The 21,788-nt window shown below is 42.1% G+C and overlaps 1 protein-coding gene across 2 annotated transcripts in view; it reads left to right on the top strand.

Moving 5' to 3' along the window:
* si:dkeyp-14d3.1 (transmembrane protein 132C) overlaps positions 1 to 21,788 on the top strand; it is a 177,920-nt gene that overhangs the window by 12,844 nt on the left and 143,288 nt on the right. The window contains exon 1 of one of the 2 annotated variants that reach the window (XM_053869755.1): positions 2,993 to 3,733. The exons of the other annotated variant lie outside the window; for it this stretch is intronic. Coding sequence (XP_053725730.1) covers positions 3,691 to 3,733 — 43 coding nt within the window. The 5' untranslated portion in view covers positions 2,993 to 3,690. Of the gene's footprint in view, positions 1 to 2,992; positions 3,734 to 21,788 lie in introns of those variants that run through there. 2 annotated transcript variants of the gene reach the window in all.

Here is a 21,788-nt window from a genome sequence, read left to right as displayed (position 1 = left end):
TCCACCAAGTGTCGCTCAGTAAATTATTCTGGGCAGCAGGAGTTTATTTTTGGTTACACTTTTGTTGTGTTCAAAGATTTGTCAGCTCTGCTGGTCCATAATGATATCCAGTCTAATTATTGTGATCTTTGTTTTCTCAAGTAAACAAAGGGATTTGTTTTTTTCTGCAGCTGTGCCTTTTGAAGTAGATGACTGGGTGATATAATGGCGGCAATGAGAGATGAGAATCCAGTCACATGCTTGCCTGAAGTTTCGACAGCCTTTTCCTGGCTTCCATTAAGTTCTCCACTTCCTGTTTTATTTTGCACTTCCTGTCCATTTTTTTTGCTTCTTGCTTCCTTGCTCGGTGCCAGTCTTACACACGACCTGAGAAATCTTTAAGGGTCAGCGGGGACATATAGTGCGACTAGTGATGGGTAGATGAGGTATCATGAAACAGTATTGCAGGGTTGGTGAAACAGTGTCCTAATTTTCCGAGGCCACTAGATGCCGCCCATGGTTTAGAAAGGACGTGAGGTTTCAGTGTATTAGTTGTTGAAGTCCAAACATTTTACAGCAGACAGCGCCATCTGGTGGCCACTGAAAATCAGGACACTGTTTCACGAAACCTCATCTGCCCATCACAAACCGCAACCACTCTGAGGAGGCGTCAAGCCGCAACACAAAAGGACATAAGAACAAAAGAGTCTTAAATTTAACTGAAATTATGAGTGTTAAATGCTTTCAATTCTTTAACATATTACTTTAAATTGAAATTCCTTGACGTATAACCCTTCTTTTGCAGACATGTTTTTAATCAAGTCCCATCTCTTATTTTAAAACTGTAAAAGTAATGTGACATTATACACTTAAATTATGTTATTTGGTGAGATCTATTTTAATTCATAAATATTTGATGATGTTTTTAAGTGGTGAATGTCTTGGTGACGGAGCTCTTGGTTAAACATAAGACGCTTAGTTACGATGCATTTCTTTCACTTCCCTTTGAATCTCTCTGACCTCATTAGGACCGCATGAATACAGACCAAGGGCCACATGTGGCCCCCGGTCTGCGCTTTGCCCAGGTCTGGGTTGATGTTTTCTGTTCATCATTTCACCAGATTCTTTCTCATTTGTCCACACTCCATTTTTCTTTCTTTCTCTTTGTGCCTCTCCTCAAATGTTGAGATCTCTTTTTTTTTTCAGAGAATCTAGATTCTGAATTCATGAACATGTGTGCTGCCCCCTACAGTTTCTTTTTATCCTGCCACATTTCTTGTAATATTCGAATCTGAAAATCATATTCTCATCATGGTTCTCATTATTATTGCAGAGAGGACCGTTACACGGGTAAAAGAAAATAAAAATCGAACATGTATGTGGTTAAAAAAAAAAAAAAAAAAAAGGGATTTTACAACGTACTGTATTTCCCTCTGAATAAATGGAGTGCAGGGAGGATTCAGTCGCGCCGGTGCAGGTAGCAAGACAGAGAGTCTGTGGAAGGATGATTTGGCAGGAAATGACTCATGAGGTATTTCTGTATTGAGCAGCCATGCTCTCCCATCCTTCATTCTTGGCATCAGCCGCGAGAAAACAAACATATTTGGCTGGAAGTTTAAAAACACACTTAATTATCCTGACATCATTTTGCTTGGTTTCCTTTCTTCGTATAATCATAATTTGTGGTGAGGTTTTTTTTACTGGGTCGTGTTAATAACTGCCAAGATAACTAATGTGAAAATAAGCAATTACATTGTATGATGCAGAAATGTTTCTTTAAAAGATGGATTTTTTGAGGCTGGGAGCATAAATGATGCCATTTTTGGAAGATTCATTACTTATAGTACCACAAGTGGAGCTCTGTTGTCTTCCGACTGAAACCACTCTTGCGAGGAACTCTTGCATACAGTGAACCTACAGAACACAACAGCCGATATTTATTCATCGCTCAACCCAACTTACACTAGAAATATGAAGCTGTTACAATTTCAATGCGGATTAAACATAGTTTGAAGAAAATATTGCGCGTGTTAGTGATGCTTTAGCTGAGGCTTTGACAGCTGGGAAATTTGGGTTGTTTTGTTTTGGTCCCTCAGTGAGTTTGAATTCCTCTGACTTATTTATTTGCACATCTCGGCCAAAGGTTGTGGACAACCCCTTGAGAGCCGCAGTCTAATACACTACTGTAGACCATGATTTGTGTCCAAATCTCACATGAAATATGAGCTATGCCGTTTTTTTTTAGACTGATTCGTTTTCAACTGGCTTAAGAGGGGGAGAGGTGGACTGGCTGTCAATCACAGCTAAGGTACACACAAACAGTCTACGCCGATATGTGTGAAAGTGTTTGTGTTTTTGTGGTACACACACAATCTCTAGTTGGAGCTTGAGGCCCCAGCGCTAGAAAGTGTCCCATCGGTCGTATTCAATTCAAGTTTTTCTTGGCTTTCTGATTAGAAATGAATGAATGAAAGTAATAAAATATAAATCTATCTATCCATCGTTTTGGGTTGCTTGACTTGTTTTTTTTGTGTGTGTATATATATATATATATATATATATATATATCTTTATACATTATGGCCACAATAAACATTAAAATAAAGTCACTCATCTCAATAAAAAGAGGACAAAAACGAAGCAAAATGAAACGAAAAACGAATAAATAAAATAAAGCTCAGTAAGACGTTTTCACCTGGAACTCATACACTAATGTATACTCGTATAATATACACAAAATAAACGCTCACGCATTAAGATATGTGCACTCTCATGCATTATGAATAAAGTACACGTCACATCTTGTGTTTTCGTTGTAAATCGCGACAATTTCATGTGTTTAATTGGGAGAAAACATCTCAGGATGGAACGCATGCTCAGACTACACCAGCAGTTCACGCGCCTCGTCACACGGGGGCGCTGCTGTCCTCCAGGTTAAATCATCACGCAACCTACATTTGCCTTTCAACAACTTTTCCCCTCCAGTCAGGACTCGCACATGAGGTCTAGAAACCGGACGCATGGCCACAAACCACAGGTCTAACTGACCAGTTGGATTCCGGCTTGCTTCCGTGAAATCGGCGCAGATGTGGTTGAACTGACTGTGTCATCGCGCGTGTGCGCTGCCTCCTGATGTGTGTGTCAGTGCCACTTATTGTCACAACCGCAGGCTTTTCTCCTGCCTCCCGCTCCAGACGGTGAGTGAATGGAGTCGGGAACCGAACCCAGCGCGCACCCTGCTCTGACTGAAAAACCCCAGCGAATGAAGTGAGACTTCCTGGGGCGAAGTGGACCTGGAATCACTCGGAGTTGCGCTCTCCGGCAGCTTGGATGCGTGTTGTTGATCCTGAGCTGGATGTCCTCTGCGTCCATGGCGGGATTCGGACTGTAATAAGAAACGGGATGGGCCACAAAGTCCCGGAGTTTTCGCGCACCGGAGCAGAGAACTTGATGGTCCTGATGATGCTGCGGACACAGACGCGCTGACAGCCGGAAGAACTCCAGACTTTAAATGTCCCCGAATCGCGCAAAAATGAGGCAAACGCTGAAGCTGCTTTTGACTGGGAGTCTCCTTTAATAACCACGGATTATTCGAAGAAAGTTTATTTCATGTGAGACGCGTTTAGAGTGACTGGACACGTGCGCTTTTGCGTGAAATCCCTGACCAAGTTGGATTTTTCTCGTCAAGTTCCCACCGTTGCGCAAACAAACATGTTGCTTCTCCTGGGGCTCCATTTGCTTCTGGCACTTTTAGGTAAGTGAAACGGGACAACACGAACAACGAACCAAGCCTTGACTCAGTTGCATGGTGAGAGACCCCCGTGGCTTTGTACCGACACCTCCAGTTACTCAGGACTTTGTCGGATGAATATTTCAATGTGACACTTTACCAGCAACAGACAACTGCAATGGGTTTAACAACCTCTCAACTTGTATTGTTCCCCTGGATCATGATTATTTCAGCGGGGGAAAAAGTTGGGAGACCCACGCAAAAAGAAGGAATGATGTATTATTCAGTGGCTCAATGTACAACGTTGGTTATTCTACTTTAGGGAAGGAATGACTGGGGGAGTGATGGGGCTCCTCAGTCTTCCTGTTTCAAACAGAAATTGTTCATTTTTTAAACTTACGGACACCAACACTGATTTTACTCGGTTGAGTTTCTTCCTGTGGGTTTAGTATTTTGAGGAAGAGTTGGGATTTGTGAAGGAACTTTGGTGCGGGTACGGCTAAGCATTACAAGGATAAGAGTGGGAACTGTTCAGCTTTGGTACTGAAGTGTTCGGGAAGTTCAGCACAATGTCTCCAGTGGGTTGGAAGGGGTTATGAATGAGCAAAGGACACTGAGGATTGGGTTTGGAATTATGAGGATTGTGCTGGGCTGTAAGAATTTGATAAGTGAATGGTCAGCTTTGTTGGGGGATTCTCAAGATTTGGTGAGTTTACAGCTAAGAATTTTTAGAATAGCTCTGATGTGTCGGGATTTGGCAAAGACCTGGGAAGTTTAAGACAATTTTAGCATGTGGGGAGAAGCCGTCGGGATATGGTTTAAGAGTTATGACGGTCAATTGTCATTCCTAAGGCCTGACATATTGCAGATCATCCAGACGTCTCAGAGGTGATGCCTTAGTCAGCCTTCCGCATTGCATGTTGACGCAGGAGGCTGTTGTTCTGTTGGATCAAATGTTTCCCCTCCTGTGGCATTTACTGGCACCGTGGGCTTTACTGGACTGTCCAATAAATAAAAGTAAAAATGTTAAGGTTAGGGGGTTAAGTCATGGACCGACCATCTTCAAGTGACTTTTGCATCCTACGTTGTTGCCAAAGTCAGTTTTCTATGTTGCTTGTTGATGCCTAGGTGTTTCAATCGGATTGGAAACTCTCTTCACTGTATTACTTTCTGTTGTCACTTGGTATATACAGCACCTGATGTTGCTGTTGTCCTTACTGATGGTACCATAGAAGTCGCATCACATCGACTACACAGAGTGAAAGTAGTGCCATCCCATGGCTAACTCTAGCCTTTTTTCTTTTTCGTGGTATAGTGCCCACACTATCAACATATGCTGTGTAAGGCTGCTTCAATTGAATCACTGAAGGCTGCCTTCACTTAAGTCACTTAAGATGTGTTTTGTCCACAACGTCCGCAATGCAAGTCAAGCTCATGGTGTCGTATTCTACACTATTCGCCTAGTTACATCCATCATCACCGTAACCCCAACCACTTTCTATTCACATCAAGAAACACTTGAGTCAATTGAAACTTCAATGCATCAATAATAGACACAGAAAAATGTTTTTTTTTTTGTTATTGCTATTAGGGTTTAGTTGGGGATTGATCCAGTAGGTTATAAGGACCATAAATTCTGTTCATCAGCAGGGTTAAAGGGATGAAAACAGAGCTCACTCCCTCTTATGAAGGATGCTAAAGCGAAGCCTGTGACTGCTTTGCTACTCAATGAAAGATCACACGTGAGGCTGTGGGGTGACAGCACCTCGATTACGGCTGCTGACTCACTGGCTCAGGTCCTCAGTTAATGGTGTTTGCCATATGCTCGGACCCTCTCAGTAACCCAAGCCCAGTGTGATGCTAATGGAGAGCTGTGTGTCATAAAGCTGCAGGACACGGCGTCGCGCTGTGAATAGTGATGACAATTGATAACATCCTCCAGGAGATGGCAGGATCAAATCCATAAGTGGGAAATGCCTGCGCAGCATTTCGTCGGCTCAATTATGGGGGAGACAGATCCTAGTGGGGCTGTGGGGATCTGTTGTTCTGGTGAGCGACAAGATCGCAGCGTTGAATTATCTGACATATAAGCAGATTTTAATTGAAGCCGCTGGGTGTCTTGCAGTGCGAGGCGTCGATGGGGGGTCTGGAAGGAAATCTCATTCTAATGCCCCGTCATTTTATTCCGAGCTTAACAAGATCCAGGGAGGGGATCTATGCGAAGAAAGCCCTCGGACTGAATCTCAAACGGACTCCTTTCGCCGCTCGCGTTCGTCTGGGGATTTGGTTTGACCCGTTAGATTTTCCTTCTCAGATACACAAACAATTTATACACCTGCGGAGATTCTCTCAGCGGAGCAGCTTTATCTGAAATTGTCCCCAGAAAGATCCGGTGTCGGGCTCCGGCTGATGTGGCACATATCCACCTGATGTTATTTGCTTCCTGGCGTCCCTGCAAACTCTCGTCCGTAAAGCCCGAAACAAAGCTTTCAAGGAAAATTGCGTGTTCCTCAACGCGACCGCGGAGGAAAACATGATGTGAATCAATGGAGTCACAGAGGTAGTGGAGCTTTGAGAGTGGCTGTGGCCTCTGTTAACTTCCATCTGATATTGACAGACTGATCACGGTGGTGGTTGTGCTTTGCCGCCCGTGTTGGATGTAGAACGTGTTTGCATCACTGCCCGTGTCTCATTACTTGTACGGCATCAAATTGAAATGAGCTATCAGCGCTCCGCTAAAAGGCCCGGTTTCATCTCCAGTTCAGTGAGTATCTGCGATTTCACTGCACTATGCACATCCAGGGATTGCTCTGGGTTTTTCTAAGGAAGTCTCAACCAAAGCTTTTAATCCTCAATTCTCTTTCAAACCACTGACATCTTATCAATTATGCTTCTGGCAAGAACATATGGTTTTTAGGATTTAGAAAAATCGCAGACTCGACGAAGCTTCAATTAGACTTGCCATGTCATCTTTTGTACGTGAGTCAAACCACTGTTGAAAATTTGAAAGTATCCTTGAGCCGCTGATAGGAATGTAAAGCAAAATACGCTCAGTTTTAATATTTATTTTTGCTATTTTAGATACCAACAGAAGGCTACGTGAACGATTCAGGTTTTATGTTTGAAACGATGGAATGATAGGAGATATATAGAAATGAATGAGAACGTGAATGGAAGCACATTTACGTTAAATCTATCGCCTCCTTGTTGCGAATTTTAATAATTATATTTGTGATGAATACATGAGGTTTCATGACACGGTGTCATGATTTTCAGAGGCCACCAGATGGCACTGTCTGCTGTAAAATATTTAGATTTGAACAACTAGTTAAATGAAACCAAGAGCGCCATCTAGAGCAATCTGAAAATTAAAACATTGTTCCATCAGCCCTTCAGTACTGTGTCATGGAACCTCATCTCCCATCGCTACATCATATCATTCCATATGAAGCAACCACTGTGTGTTGTCAGCTGACTGTTGGCAAAAATTTCAATGAGACAAAACTTAAAAATTTGGGTATTAAATCTGAGAAAATTTGAACCAGAAACCGTCTCTGCTTGGACGTTTTTTTATTTATTTTTTGCATCCATTAATGCACCTGTAAGACCCATTCGTGCTCAACATTAGACACGGACTCAGATACAGATGGATCCTTGTGTCTGTGCTCTGCGTTCATTTCATCCGCATCTTTGCACGTATCCACAAAGCGTACGGATACAGACCAAACGTAGCAGTACCACAGGAAACCATTAGGGGGCAGTGTTGCTGTTACTAGCTGATATGCAGCTCTTATGAGACACAAAGAAGACAACAATGACGGAAAATCTATGTCGTCCCATTGTGATACATTTAACACCTCAACAACCGCCGCCTCCTGCAACGCTGCCTCCGTTTCCTCTTCTGTACAAGAGGTACATGATCAATACTTCCTCCGCAGTCGCCATGTTGGTTTTGTAGTTTGTTGTCATAATATCATGAGGGTAGTGTTGTTTGAAACGGCTGTCTACCAAATATTTTCTTGTTAATGTAAAGTAAATTCACAGGAGCGACAGAAGTAGGAGCAGGGTGATGCATTCAGGCACTATAGGACATTAAGATTATATTTAAAGGTTAAAAACATATCTGCACTTGGTTGCACCATTTGTGTAACTGTGTTGGCCACTGCACATTTTAAAAAGTAAAAAAAAAAAAAAAGGATTGGATGTCATGCAGCTTAAACACAATTTAATTCTTTCAACTGGTTATGAAATAGAGAGCGGGCTTTATTTTTAAGTGAATATTGAATCCACTTTATTGAATTTTGCGTTTGCCTCTCCACCTTTGAGCCTTGGCAGCAGTGAAAGCTCTATCAGAGGATCGTATTTCATTTCTTCCCAGTTCAATTTGGAAGATGTACTGCACTTTTCAACTGATGATAGACTGAAACCTCGAATCACTGAAGGTCAAAAACATCGCCGGTAACTGGAGTTTGACCGGACCCTGCTGCTGAGGCTCTTTTGATAGCGGTCCGTTCAAATGTTCGGATTTGTCTCTTTTCCTGTGCGTGTTTCATCTCCATAATCACCACGATGAGAGCGAAACACCCTGAAAGTGAGCCATTTTTTAATCCTCATAAATCAGTTTTCAGGCACTATAGTGTCTCCAGATCCTATCTGCCGCCTTCATTCTCCCTCAGTAATAGCTGTGATTCCACATCTGTTTGACTCAAACTTAATAATTAAACAAAAGCGGATCAATGTGTTGAAGTTTGTGTGCAGCTGTGTGTGGATCTGCGCGTCTCCAGGGTGTGGGCTGTGCGTTCGCAGGGTCAGTGTAATAGGCTAATTGACAAACATGCTGATGCAGGTGTCTGAGGAGAGGAACGCCTCCTCATAAATCTGAACCAGAGTTCGCAGCCAGACGCTGCAAACGCCTCCCGTGAAATAAGTGACTTCGCAACCCCTGATCATGAAATGAAAATAAAGATGTTTGAAGCAGAGGTTCCAGACATGAAAAGGTCTTATTATGAAGACGTGGTCTTGTCAAAGCTAGAAAGGCACATCGCGGAAGCATGAGGCTGCGTGTTGACTGGCACCGTGTTTGAATGCCAACGTTCAAGGACGTCTGGTTGAGTGGAGTATCGATCAATCTGTCTAATATTGTCATGTAGCACAGTTAAGCAAACACATTTAAACCCGTCTGTCAAGACTCTGTCCCCATTTATGGTACAACATGAAGCATAAAACTCTCAAGGAGAGTTGTTATTTATTATCCATCGACACAGTTCGACACATTTTCTGTTGGGCTGGGAATCTTTCACTCATGATTTTATTCTTTATATTTTCTGATCATGAGCTACTGCCTGATCGACAAATATTACTACTTGTTTTGGCGCCCTCCGTGGATGCGCTTCAGGACGGGCTGAGCGCTGTCGTGAATGAGAATCGCGATTTGTGAATCCGTTTTTGGGCATTCGACATGTCATTGACAGCTGTGAGGTCAACAGCACAGCAGGTGTCAGTTGTGTTTCTGCCGTGGCCTGCACAACACACACTGGCGTATGTTCGCCCGCCAGCTCAGGTCCACCGTAAGGAGTAAAACGCAGTATTTTGCATTGTTGTTATTTTGTGTTGTTGCATGTTGCTGTTGCAATTGTCGGTGTAAGGAGGCTGAAACGTTTCCACACAGCTGAGTTGAGTATCTGCTGATGTGATCATTCTGAGGGGCGCCACGTGTGACGTCAACGTGAGCACTAATCTGAGAGTTTATATGCCAAGATTGGCTTCCTGGATTGGCCCTTTTTTACCGATGCCCTAGCCCACTTTAAGAGGCTGGATCGGGCTGATACCCAATACCAATATCGGAAATGGTGCATCTCTATGGAATAAAAAAAATAATGAAAAATCTCTTTAACAACAAATGAAATATGAGTATAATAATGCGAATAACAACCACCACTAGGCTCATTGAGCTTTTGTTGCAGGAAATGCCGTGTCATGCTATGTCTGGTTAGCTTGGTAGCTAATGCTACAAACAGACCCGATGTTCAGCAAAGTTGCTGGAAAAAAGCCAACAAATCCACAGTGATGGATTTATTGTCCAGACCTTCATAAGCCTGGTTTTCGTTTAACCTATAGAAGTGAATTTTGAAGACTGACTACATAAAAAAAAATAGTTGACATTTGAAGAAGAATCTGAACTGCTTATCAGTTGGTACTAGCATGTTTCCCACCCCAAAAAATAGTGAACTAAAACTAAATGCAACTGCAGCCAGAGTTGTCATAAACAGGTGCCTTTTGTAATATTTTAAATATCATTGATCATTAAACAGCCACTTCAAATGAGCCTATTGGTACAGCAGGTGGTGGAAGTTCTTCGAAAGCCGCCTGCGCGACTAAGGGTGATTCGACTTAGCTTGCACTGATGTTGACAAGACGACAGCGGACGAGCAAAGTGTACATGGAACACCTCCAGCTTGTCCTATTGTCAATCAGCCCTTGAATTTTATTGAAATCTGCTCATAAGTTTTCAAGATATTTTGCTACACATAAAGGCAGACACAGAACTCAACAACCTCTATCTCTCAAACCCCACATTTTACAGTTGAGGGAACACAAAACTGAAATATTTGTTCAAGACTGCGAAGAGAATTTTTTGCAAACGTTGCACCTCAGCACTTCCAGCAGCTTTCCCTCCTTGTCCAAACACATTAACCATAATGTTATCTCGTTTCAGAATGCAAATTTGTGTTTCTAAATATATTTAGACTGTGAAAAGAGAGCTACACAAACACAAAAGCACATTAGACATGAACACCGCCGGCACGCACTGTTGAGCTAAAATGATAAAGCATGAGAAAACGGTTTTGTTTGGTGTTTAATAAAAGCTGCATTACGGTTTAAGTGATATTTATGCACTCTGTGAACATGTTGCCCTCACCGCGAGCGCGGAACGCTGCGTACACAGCTTCAATTGCATTATTTCCACTGAGAATATGCTTTCTGTGTAGTTTTGTCTGCGGGCGTAGCGTTTTTCAGGTCAGTAGAAATGGTTCCGGTCTGATGTGTGACTTGAACGTTCAGATGCAGGGAGCTGGATGAAGGGTTGTCACTTCATTTGAGAGAATACGACGAGAGTTTCCCCGTATAGAGCCGTCTGTCTTCCGAGGCATTAGAGCCCAGCTTAGATCAGACAGGTACATGTCGTCAAGGGCCATTGACTTTGCTGTGTCGCTGATAGATTGTCGGGATCACGCTGAAATGTGAATCTCACAGCCATTTGTGATTGGAATGGCCACGCTGCGGAATTCAAAACAGCACCGCCAAAACTCCGAATGCATCTCACTTCCAAATGTATTGCTTTTCTTCTGTCAGCAGTCCATTTTGCGCCGTGAATAATCACCATTGTGAGTCCAAACAAGACCAAAGAGTTTGGTGCGTTCGCTGCTGTGTGACGGCGGGGCCGTGCACAGCTGCCTGGAGAATGAATTACGGCGGACGGCGAGGCGACTCTGACACAGCTCATTATATAATTTAAAACAAAGAGCGTCACACAAAACTCCTTTGGATGCAAAAGAAGAGAGAGCATCAAATCTGCATTTCAGTGAAGCGGCTCGGCAGCTTAAATCTGTGTGACATCACATAAGGAAGTTATGAAATTGGATTTTTGGTCCCTTTGAATCACAAAAATATATTAATTCATTCATGTTTTCATTGTGTCTTCAGTCCCTCAGTCAGCCTCCATGAAACTAAATGGTAGATTACAACGCTGTTTATGTGGCACATCATTTGACCGGAGTTTTTATGGGCCCGTAGAATTAAAATGTCGACGCATGTGCGGGCAATCCATCAGTCCTGACACACAGAATCACCTCCTGCGAGTGTGACATGAATGTGTTCAATGCAGTTCAAATTAGTGAACGGCCTTTGTCCTCAACTTATTATACAACTGTGAAAAAAATGAATTCCATTCAGGATGGAACATTTCAATTATAGCTTGCAAAAAACAACAACAAAAACACCATCAAACTCATTTGTTTATGGCCAGAGGGCTCAAATGTATTCTTTAAGGACAATAACTCCTGTGTAATGACTCGTGGAAACTATTTTTGAGTTTAAAATTATATTTATTTATAAGATGAATAAATAAATAAAGTCAGAATATCTTGCTTACTAGGCTCTGTGAGCAAGAAGCTTTGGTTTAATGGTCATGCAATGCGACTTTAAGGGTCTTGAACATGACTGGAGAAGCTGGGGCGTGAGAGTGAGAGGCAAATTGGTCTTCACTTTTGAGGAGTCTGTCATGGTGAGGAGGAAAGAGCTGAGCTACGTGGCAAGTAACCTTCGATTCGCAAGATTCACCTGTAGGTACGAGCTTTGTGTGGTGACACAGGGTGAAAACTTACACCCAGGATTTCAGTTGACCATGGCTGCTTTCTAGGTAGAGTTTTAAATCGCAACACTCTGGTTTCCTCCCTCAGTCCAGGTGTAGGGGGCTTCCACTTTTCACCACCTACTGTGAGATTTATCCAACATAGGGGGAGTTTTCTGCTCTAGTCATCAATATGTACTGGAGTGCAACTCATTTGAGGAGAACTCCACCTTTTAAGGTAGGCACTTAAGGAGGACTGTTAAGGATATGCTCTGCCTTGAAAAAATCTTGGAGAGAAACCTGGAGTCCCCCCTCACAATAACGACAAAAAATTCTGAGATAAATCCCAATTTTAATAAAAAGATTATTGATCTCCATTAGCATCACAAGCGACAGAAATGGCTTCATCAACCACAATGCTGCCTCTGTTTTCTCTTTTGTGCAAAAGCTGCATTCTCAATATGTCTTCCATAGTCGCCATGTTTGTTTTATAGTTTGTCGTTGTCATACGCTTTTACTCTTGGCTGCTCCCCCTAGTGGATATATTGGTGAACAGCAATACAAACTGAACGCATGAAACTATGTGATCGGTGATGGTAACATTGTTTGAAATGGACAGATACAATTTCGTAGGTATAGGAAGTATGGGCCTTTGAAGTGAGATAAATACTCGAGGTGTGTTATATCAGGGTGTGTCAGGATTTTTTCCTAGTGTAGCAGTGTCTTTGAGAGCGGGGTAGGATGGCATACAGACAGATGACACAGCACATTGTGCATCTTTCATGGTCCTCCTTAACGGTCTTCCTTAAAAGATGGAGTCTTAGGCAGCTCTTCATGTTGACAAAACATCCTGATACACATTTATTATTATCATCACATCAGATGTCTAGTAGGGATGGGCGATGTGGACAAAAAAGTTCTCACGATAAATGTTGTAATTTTGGCCATAACGATAAGTATCTATGAAAACTATGAAACTTATTCGTGAGGTTGTCTCCAACATCATTATTTCTTTATGTCTAAATATAATAGTTAACCAAGTGTCGAGACGAGAAATTCAGTGTGTCATGTCTCTGGTAGAAGCCGGACGTGACAGACTGCTCTGCCTGTTGTATTTAGGGGCAAAATTAGGGTAACATTGTTACTCAGGGATCCAGACACTCAGAGTCCACCAGTGTCATTATCAAATCTCCCCTGTATTAAATATAAGTTTAAAACTACGATCGTGAACCAAAGGCCACCACACTCTCCACCACTGCCACGTGTGTCGTGGCAGTGGTGTCGGCTGTGGTGTCGGCTGTCTAACGCAACGGAGCTGGAGAGCGCCGCACTCCGTCATGGTCGTGTCTTGTTCACGTGTGCAAGTCCAGTGCAGCGATCGAGCTGCGTGTTTCTTGAATTTATCCTGAGATGCAGAATTGTCATCGTGGAGATTGTTTTTGGTGGTGTACGATAACTTATCGCCCATTCCTAGTGTCTAGTAGAGTTTATTTAAATATCATCTCCGCTAACCTGAGCTGACTTATTCTGAAAGTGAATCTGAACTGAAGCGCCGGAGTGGCAGCTCGATGACTGGCGCCGTCATCTCGTCCTTGCAGTGCGAGCGTCCTCCAGCGCCCTGAGCTCTTGGCAGCTGGCAGCGCTCATGCTGCTTTGTGTCCCATGCTGGAGGATGTTGAGCTGATGATGACCGAGGATTAGATTTGTCTCGTCACAACACAGACCGCGTGGCAGTGGTAAGTCATTGGCCATGCGCTGCTCAGCGGCGTCGCCCCGGCCAGGAGGCACGTCGCTGGCAGCCAGCGCATCCTACCACAGCTTGCTCTCACCCATTATCTGCTCCTGCAGATTCTCCTTTTAACCCAGAGGCCCTCCATTTCACACAAATTGGACTCAGCCACACCAAGCTGAGAGGGAATGACCCCAATTGATAAGAGGGATTCACCAAAAAATACTACAGTTTAATTTGAGCTGGGAATAAAACTGTATGAGGATGTTAATGCAGTAATGAGCGTCTGCTTAGCCACCTGCGTATGTGTTTGATTTATGGACAGATTTTAAACCCTTTTTTCACTCTGCAAAATATGTTCTATCATAAAAGAAGATGCTGTTGCAATTGGAACTTATTTGTCTGGGCAGTGCGGAGGTGTCCTGATAGATGTAGGTGTAGATACACATCTCTCTCAGATCATTACTTGAAAACAGTGCTTCTCCACTTAAACCTGGGAGACCACCGTTTCAGACTGGTGAATTGGTCTATAGCACATGGGCACTGTGTGGCCCCGGGGCTTCTTGTGTTCAGTTCAGTGCTCTGACCAAATTCCTATAAAAGAAAACCATATAATTTCAATATTCAGGTTCAGATACCGATGCAATTGGTCGCAAAGTTCGAAGCCAACCCCCTCCTTTACTGCTCTCAGGAAACTGTGACACCTCCTATGTTACTGTGCAAAAGGTTGGATCCTGTTCTGATGTACTTTTGGTGTCATCGCTGTCTTTGGGATCTGAATTGTTGCGGGCTGACAGAAGGCTCAGAAGAGCGAGAGTAGTTTTAACAAGGTTTATTAATAATGTCACGAGAACTCAAAAGACGAACAGGAACGGAGAACCAAGGACGTCGGAACCAGAACACAGACAGAGAAATACACTCAAATCAGTGGAGTCAGCGAAATGGGATACAGCTGCGCTGCTGTGAAGCTGGCGGGAGAGAAGGAAAGAATGAAAGCACAAGAGAAACTAAACATGACATTTGGAACGTTTAGAAGGAATATTTTAGGTCAATTGGAGCCTCTAAAATTGGTCCGAGGTGTGCGTGTGAATGGTGTGTGTGTTAACAATATAGAAAAAAATGACAACGTTCTGACATTTCTTACCAGAAAATTCTGCTCAGTTCTGTTCAAATTCAGTTCTGTGTATTTCATGATAGTACCACTGGATAACATGGCCCTCTGGATATTTTGTTGCCCATTTGGATGATTTCATTGCTGCATGTATTGCAGTAGTTCCAGCACAGATATTAGGTCATCCAAGATCATCCGAGACACAAGCACAAAAGTTTTCAATATCACAATACAATGGTGAAGAGTTTATCCATCTGTGAAATGAGACATGAACTCTGCCAGCAATCCACACGGTTTATTCATTCAAACGCTTTGAGTCAACATCCGACGCAGCGTTGGAGTATGTTTTAGCTCCAAATTCATTCCAGCACAGTGGAACAGATAAGTGCTTTTCCCAAATGGACCACCAACGACCTCGCATCATGTGTTTGGTCTCCCATTTACAATGAGCCTCGCAGTATGTTCTGTTTTTCTTCTCCACTGTGTGTGGCGAAACATTAGAAAAGCAGCTGCTCTCCTCACCTCATTCGTTCGAATCCACTGGCATGGATTGAGGCCTTGATGCGATTTGTTCAGTGGACATCGCAACTATTCTTCCATATCAGTCAGAGATAAGAGGAAAGAGAAAGTTTGCAAGTGATCCTCTGCCCTTTCTGACCCTTTCTGTGGACAAAATGAGAATTGCAGATTTCAGCTTCTGTTTTAGAAAGCACTATCTATCTATCTGTCTGTCTGTCTGTCTGTCTATCTATCTATCTATCTATCTATCTATCTATCTGTCTGTCTGTCTGTCTGTCTGTCTGTCTGTCTGTCTGTCTGTCTGTCTGTCTGTCTGTCTGTCTGTCTGTCTATCTATCTATCTATCTATCTATCTATCTATCTATCTATCTATCTATCTATCTATCTATCTATCTATCTATCTATCTATCTATCTATCCATCCATCCATCCATCCATCCATCCATCCATCTAACTATCTATCTATCTATTGGCTTGTTTTTATTTTCATATACTGACAATACCATGGCAAAACTACGTTGCATATATGATTTAGTTAAATGTCATTGACTCTTAGAATGTGAAGTATTCTTTGAAATGTTGACATGTCTCTCACATGACAGCCAACAATGTGAGAAAATTATTTTTGTTATTTTTATCATGTGGACACAAAAACAGTATATATATATATATGAAAAAAAGTTCATTTTCACATAAGGGTGAGGAAAAAATTATAAAAAAAATCTGTATGCTTGATCATGATCCCCATTTTGCATCAAGATATTGCACATTATTTTGGTTTTATGGCCAATTTCATGAGATCACAAGAAGTTTTGAAACCTTTCTTGACAGTAGAAAGACTTAGAAGAGGAATTTAAAGTCAAAGATGAGTTAAAAAATATGTGTTTGTTGTAAATGATTATAATGGGTTCGATTTATTTTAACAAAAGGGAGCGTAACCAAGGACTGAAGCTAAAATATAAGCAAATAGATGGTAATAATTGAAGTAGCAGAACCTAGTACAGAGAATACAAAGACTACAAAGCAAAACATGACAGATATAAAAGGTCAGATTCAGAGCGACACGCTGACCTCATGAGGGACAGACACATATAAACAAAGGCCTTCAAGTGGCCCCTGCACCGTGCTTTGAACAGACCTGACCTGAGGCGTCCAAAGACAAAAGGAAGTTGTACAATAATGTACGAGATAAAATGGACGTTTCCATTCGTTTTGGAACCTCGGCTAATTTCCATCAGCTGGCGATTTAATCTGACATGCAGATAACTGCTCTCCTGTCAGGGTTTGTCAGATGTTGCATGTTAGATATGAATCAGAGCACAGAGTGATTCATTCTCCGCGGTGCCGCATGTCAAGCCAGAACACAGCACCGGCACACACTGCTGCACGGTGCCGCTCTGCCAAACCCAAACACGCGAGTTCATTATTAAAGTTCCTGGCGCCGACAAGATAGATTGACGCTAAACTGCTGTTCATGTGAGACGAGGACGATGAGAGACAGAGAGAAATTGTCATTTTAAAAGAGGATTTTTTTAGATTTTATGAATTGTATGATGCGGATTGTCAGTCACTTTTAGTGCAGCATCTCCACAACAGTTCTTATTCCAATACAGACAGTTTCCAAACAACAGTGTTGCTTCAAGGCTGTTACGTTTACATGCGCAACATGGCTTTAACATTGTATTTGTGAAGCAGTGAAATGAATTTTGAGGCCACATTGGGAGGCTCTCACGGCTCGGGTTGGCTTGGAAACCACAGGACCTGAGGGTACGAGTGTCCAGCCAACATATGTCTTCTGGATTTGATGAAAAGTTTTAACAGGTTTGTTCTGGTATTTTCACAGTTTATATCTTGCATAAGCAGAAGTAGCACTTCTGCAATATTTTTTTTTTATCGTCTGAAAATTGATTTCTTTCTTTTTCCTGGAAGGTAATGAACCGCGGTGGAGCTGTGAAACACGCATTATAAAGTTCTCAGTCGACTCAATGTGGTCATAATATCAAGTGCTCGTGGAGCCAACTCTGCAGTGTGTTTTTCCATTTTTTTTTAAACAAGTTAGTTAACTAGAAACATAACAATGTATTATGTATATACAACTGTTTGGGCTTAACTGTTCAAACCTCCTCAAACATTCTGTTGACTGTATTCTACAATCTCTTCAATCCAAGTCTTGTAGATATTTTGTTGTTATTGTTATTGTTAGAGTAGTAGTAGTGTTCTTAATAATAACACGGGTACAATAATAAACCAGTGCATTTTAAAGGTCTGATCTTGGTTGCACTAAGGCAGTATTTGTGTTTTACCTTGTGTCTTGTGATGGTGCTCATGATAAGGGTTCTGTCATGTGTACAGTTAACTGTAACCCAAGCAAGGTCCTTTCCTAAAAACAGCCTTTAATTCAAGATTATTGTTGGAGGATTTAACATGAACAAAGATGCGTCACCTTCTGGACTGGCAAGCAGCTGTCAATCACTGCCATGAAGGTCAATTTGGCCACTGTATAGAGACGCACTCACAATGAAATCATGTGATGTTTCAAGGTCTAAAGCTCAGAATACATCCTTTTTCTTAAAGCTACGATGACATTTATCTCTAATATGCTTCAATCGCTGGTACGAGAATCAGCTTTGTGCTCATGCAGTTGCTCCATTTGGAGAGAGGTTTGGCTCAAAGGCAGGCAGAACCATACATTCTCTCCTTTTTTTATTTGGTTATTTATTTGTTTGATTTTTTTGTTACAATAATTCAGGCCTACTCAAGCATATGAATACACTCAAATGAATTCAGATTTGCACTGAATCTGCATCATTATGACCTTCTCCTCAGACATGTCACTTAAGTTGCTGTTGTGAAAAACCCAGTTGAGCAACAATCGCTCTCAACCCGATCACTTTATATTCTTCCAGTCAGTGCGAAGGAAATGTTTGGACTGAATCCTGGTGTTGACAGTGATTTGGTTAACAGACAGATTTTGCCGCTGTCGGCTCCAGGTTTAATAGCATCACTTAGAAGTCTCACAGTCGGATTTATTCTTCAACCATTTTCCAGTCCAAGCACATAGCTGAACTTTCAAGTTAATCCACTTGGGCTTGTGGAGGTTTTTATTGTTGTGCATTGTGATTTCACATCTACTTTGCAACCAAAGCAGCAGAAGATTCACGCACATCAGAGAGAAAAGAAAAAAGACACACCTTATTTTCAAGGGAAAACTTTGACTTCTTAGAGATTATTTTGTGGAATGTATAACATGTTTTATACTCAGATTTTTATCTGTACAGATGTGCATTCATTTGAGGAGAAGGTTATGTGTTACCATCTTCAGTCTGAGGCCATAGTTCTGAGGATGAAAGGAGAGGAGGCATGCCTCAGTTCAAGTTTCTTAAGGGGGAAAAAGAGGAAAAACAAATAACATACTTTTTATGTATAAATACAGTGAAGAATGACAAAAGAATCCATCTTTTAGTCTTCGATATACGCAAAGAGGCTGTGACTCTATACTGAAACTCTTAGGTATGTTCTGAATTTGTCCCGGCTCCGTCTCCCAGGTGAGCTGATCCAAGACCTTCGGGAGGCGTCAATGCTGTGATTCTGACCTGAGAGCTCTCTCTATCCAGGACCGTCCTGCAGAGAAAAAAATATTTTGGCCTTTTGTGTCTGTGAACTTGTTTCGGTCACTGTCGATCAACTTGGTAAAAATTCATTATATTAAAAGAACAGAGGTGGGCAAGGTGCGTCCCGGGAGCCAAATGCGGCCCGTTGCATGCACTCATGCAGCCCTCGTGAGGCAAGAGTAAAAATAAATACAATTTGAATTCTAAATGAAACGTTGTAGAAAAATACCTGAAATTAAACGGCAGAAAGTACTTTTTTTTTTTAGTGCATTTAAAAAAATATTCTTCACACATTTAACCCAGGGATCTGTTGCAGAGATATCCATGACTTAAAAAGGTATTCCATTATTTATGATTTATATTGAGAATAATGAATCAGAAAAATATCAGTTAATACGTAATCGGATCATATACATTTTAAACTTTCACCTTCTTTATATGACACTCACAAAATTGAAGTTTCATTTCAGACTATTTTTCTTCTATCCTTCTCTCTTTTGGTTTGACGGTCCCTTATCATAGGGACTTTGATAGCTCACCCTTGTCTAGACTCACAGGCAGATCACAGGCAGATTCCAACACATGTAGAAGATCCAGCGTGTTTGAGGTCAACAAGTCATTTACTAGTGATATGAAACTCTCTGCACTGAAATAAAGGGGATGTCCAGTGAGGAAAGGTGGGGGTCGAGGATATAAAATAGCTTGGATTTCTTACACATCCCTTGGAATAGATCAGATCTCCTGATCTTTCTTCACAGGGACAAACAGATGCTAAGATGCTGATCGATCAGTAACTCACACGACATCCTTCCCTCACTTGAGAACAAGATTCTAAGATACTGAAAACAGTCTCGGGCTTCAAGGAGTTGATCCTCATTGTAGTTCCATCACAAATGACCTTTTAGGTTGACTGTAAAATGAGGCAATGTGAATGTTACAAATGCATGCGGGTCAGAGAGGACAAAGCTCTGCAGTCACCCATCACACACTATATGCAGATGCAGACAATAGCGGCCAGTGAAAAACACTGCAATCACTCTTCTAAAAAAAGTCCTGTAAATCAGCATCTGATTTCTAAAACCTTCTGTTCACGTTGGCTCTTAGCATGAGACCGAGAACAACCGTAAATTGCTCAGTCAAAGAAGTCAAATTATACCTTTCCTTCATGCTACGAGTTCTTGGTCTGCAAATTCAGGGAGTTTTTCTGGCCCCTTTTCAATGATAACCTTCTCATGCCCTCACCTATGGTCAAACACTGGACAAGATCAAGGTGACAGGAATATCCATCCAGGCGCAAAATGCATCTATTTCCAGGTGGTTTTGAGACAGAAGGAAAAGATACCGCAATATCTCGACTCACGACAACAATCCATTCATTTATATCAAGTAAACTGGGATTACACGCCGGGCTTCAGTCTTTAATCTGCCAGTCACGTCCCAGCGATTACTATCTTGCGCTGTAATCCCATTCTGTTGTGTAATTGTGGCTTCTCAACCCAACGGAGCCGGATTTGTGTTTGTTCACATGGTCGTCGATTCTAACTGAGTTCACTGGCCATTAAATGTCCCAGAAACTGACACTCTCTGTGTTCAGTCTGATCCACTGCGTTGTTCAGCCACAAAGGCTCGGTTTGTGAGGAAGAGACCCATTAGGAGGAGGACTGCTTTGTATTACACGCAAGACCACAGGGCTGCTGCGAAACTAAACGACAACCAGGGATGGAGGGACGGACAGACAGGCTACTAAAGGGTAATTAAATAAGACTGTACAAAAGCAAAACTACTTGTTTTATTCCCTGAATACTTGTAATAGCATCTACCACTTTATAACCGTCCAGCGGGGGCAAGTCATTTTTGGGGCTTGTTGTGTTTCGAGAAGACAAACAGTCCTGTGTTGCAAGTCGGGCTCGCTCGAAACGCTCCATGATGAAAGGGAAGAACAACAAGGACTACACAAACAGGTTTATCCACAGGTTTGTGTTGGATCCTAGAGTCACATGATTCTGAAGGACTACTTGTTTGTTTGTGGTTATCTGGGAAACAGATATTTTTTTCAATACATAAACACAATTATTCCTGCGGAATAAGTCACTTGTATTTATTTAGAGCTAGGACTTTGAGACAGGGCCAACGTTTCATTCCTGCTGTTAGCGTCAGACATTGCATTGATAACAGCGCTATTCCATGACGCTGTCATCGCTGTGTATGGGATCAGGCCAAATTGCTGGATTGTTAGCAATTAGACAGGAACTCAAAAGACGAACAGGAACGGAGAACCAAGAGTGCCGATACCAGAACACGGAACGGGGAAAAAACCTAAAACAGAAGAGAGGCGAATTATAAATCAAGCCTAACTAACAGGGAGAACACAAACGCACTCGGAAATTAACTCACACGGCCAAATAAACTGAAAGCGCTCAAGGAAGTAACTACGATGAGAGGAAAGCAAAAGGTGAGTTATACAAAGCACTCACACAATCAAATTGCGAGAAGCGAGAAACAGAAACCTGAGCGAAGAGAACCAACTAAGGAGGCAGCAGGTAGAAGATCAAGCACGCTTGGAATTTAAAAATATAAAACAGGAGCATGAGAGAACGGAGGGTCGAGAGAGAGCTGACTGTAAGGATGCGAAGCAACCATCTGGCAGCGCAGACTGGAATCCAGGTGTAGAAATCACTGGAGTCTGATCGGCGGAATGGGATCCAGCTGCGCTGCTGTGAAGCTGAAGAGAGAGAAGGAACAGGAAACGACACACAGGAA

This window comes from Synchiropus splendidus, chromosome 7 (genome assembly GCF_027744825.2).
Source record: "Synchiropus splendidus isolate RoL2022-P1 chromosome 7, RoL_Sspl_1.0, whole genome shotgun sequence".
NCBI lineage: Eukaryota > Metazoa > Chordata > Actinopteri > Syngnathiformes > Callionymidae > Synchiropus > Synchiropus splendidus.
Note: the sequence above shows the minus strand (reverse complement) of the source record. Positions and strands in the feature narration are given on the sequence as shown.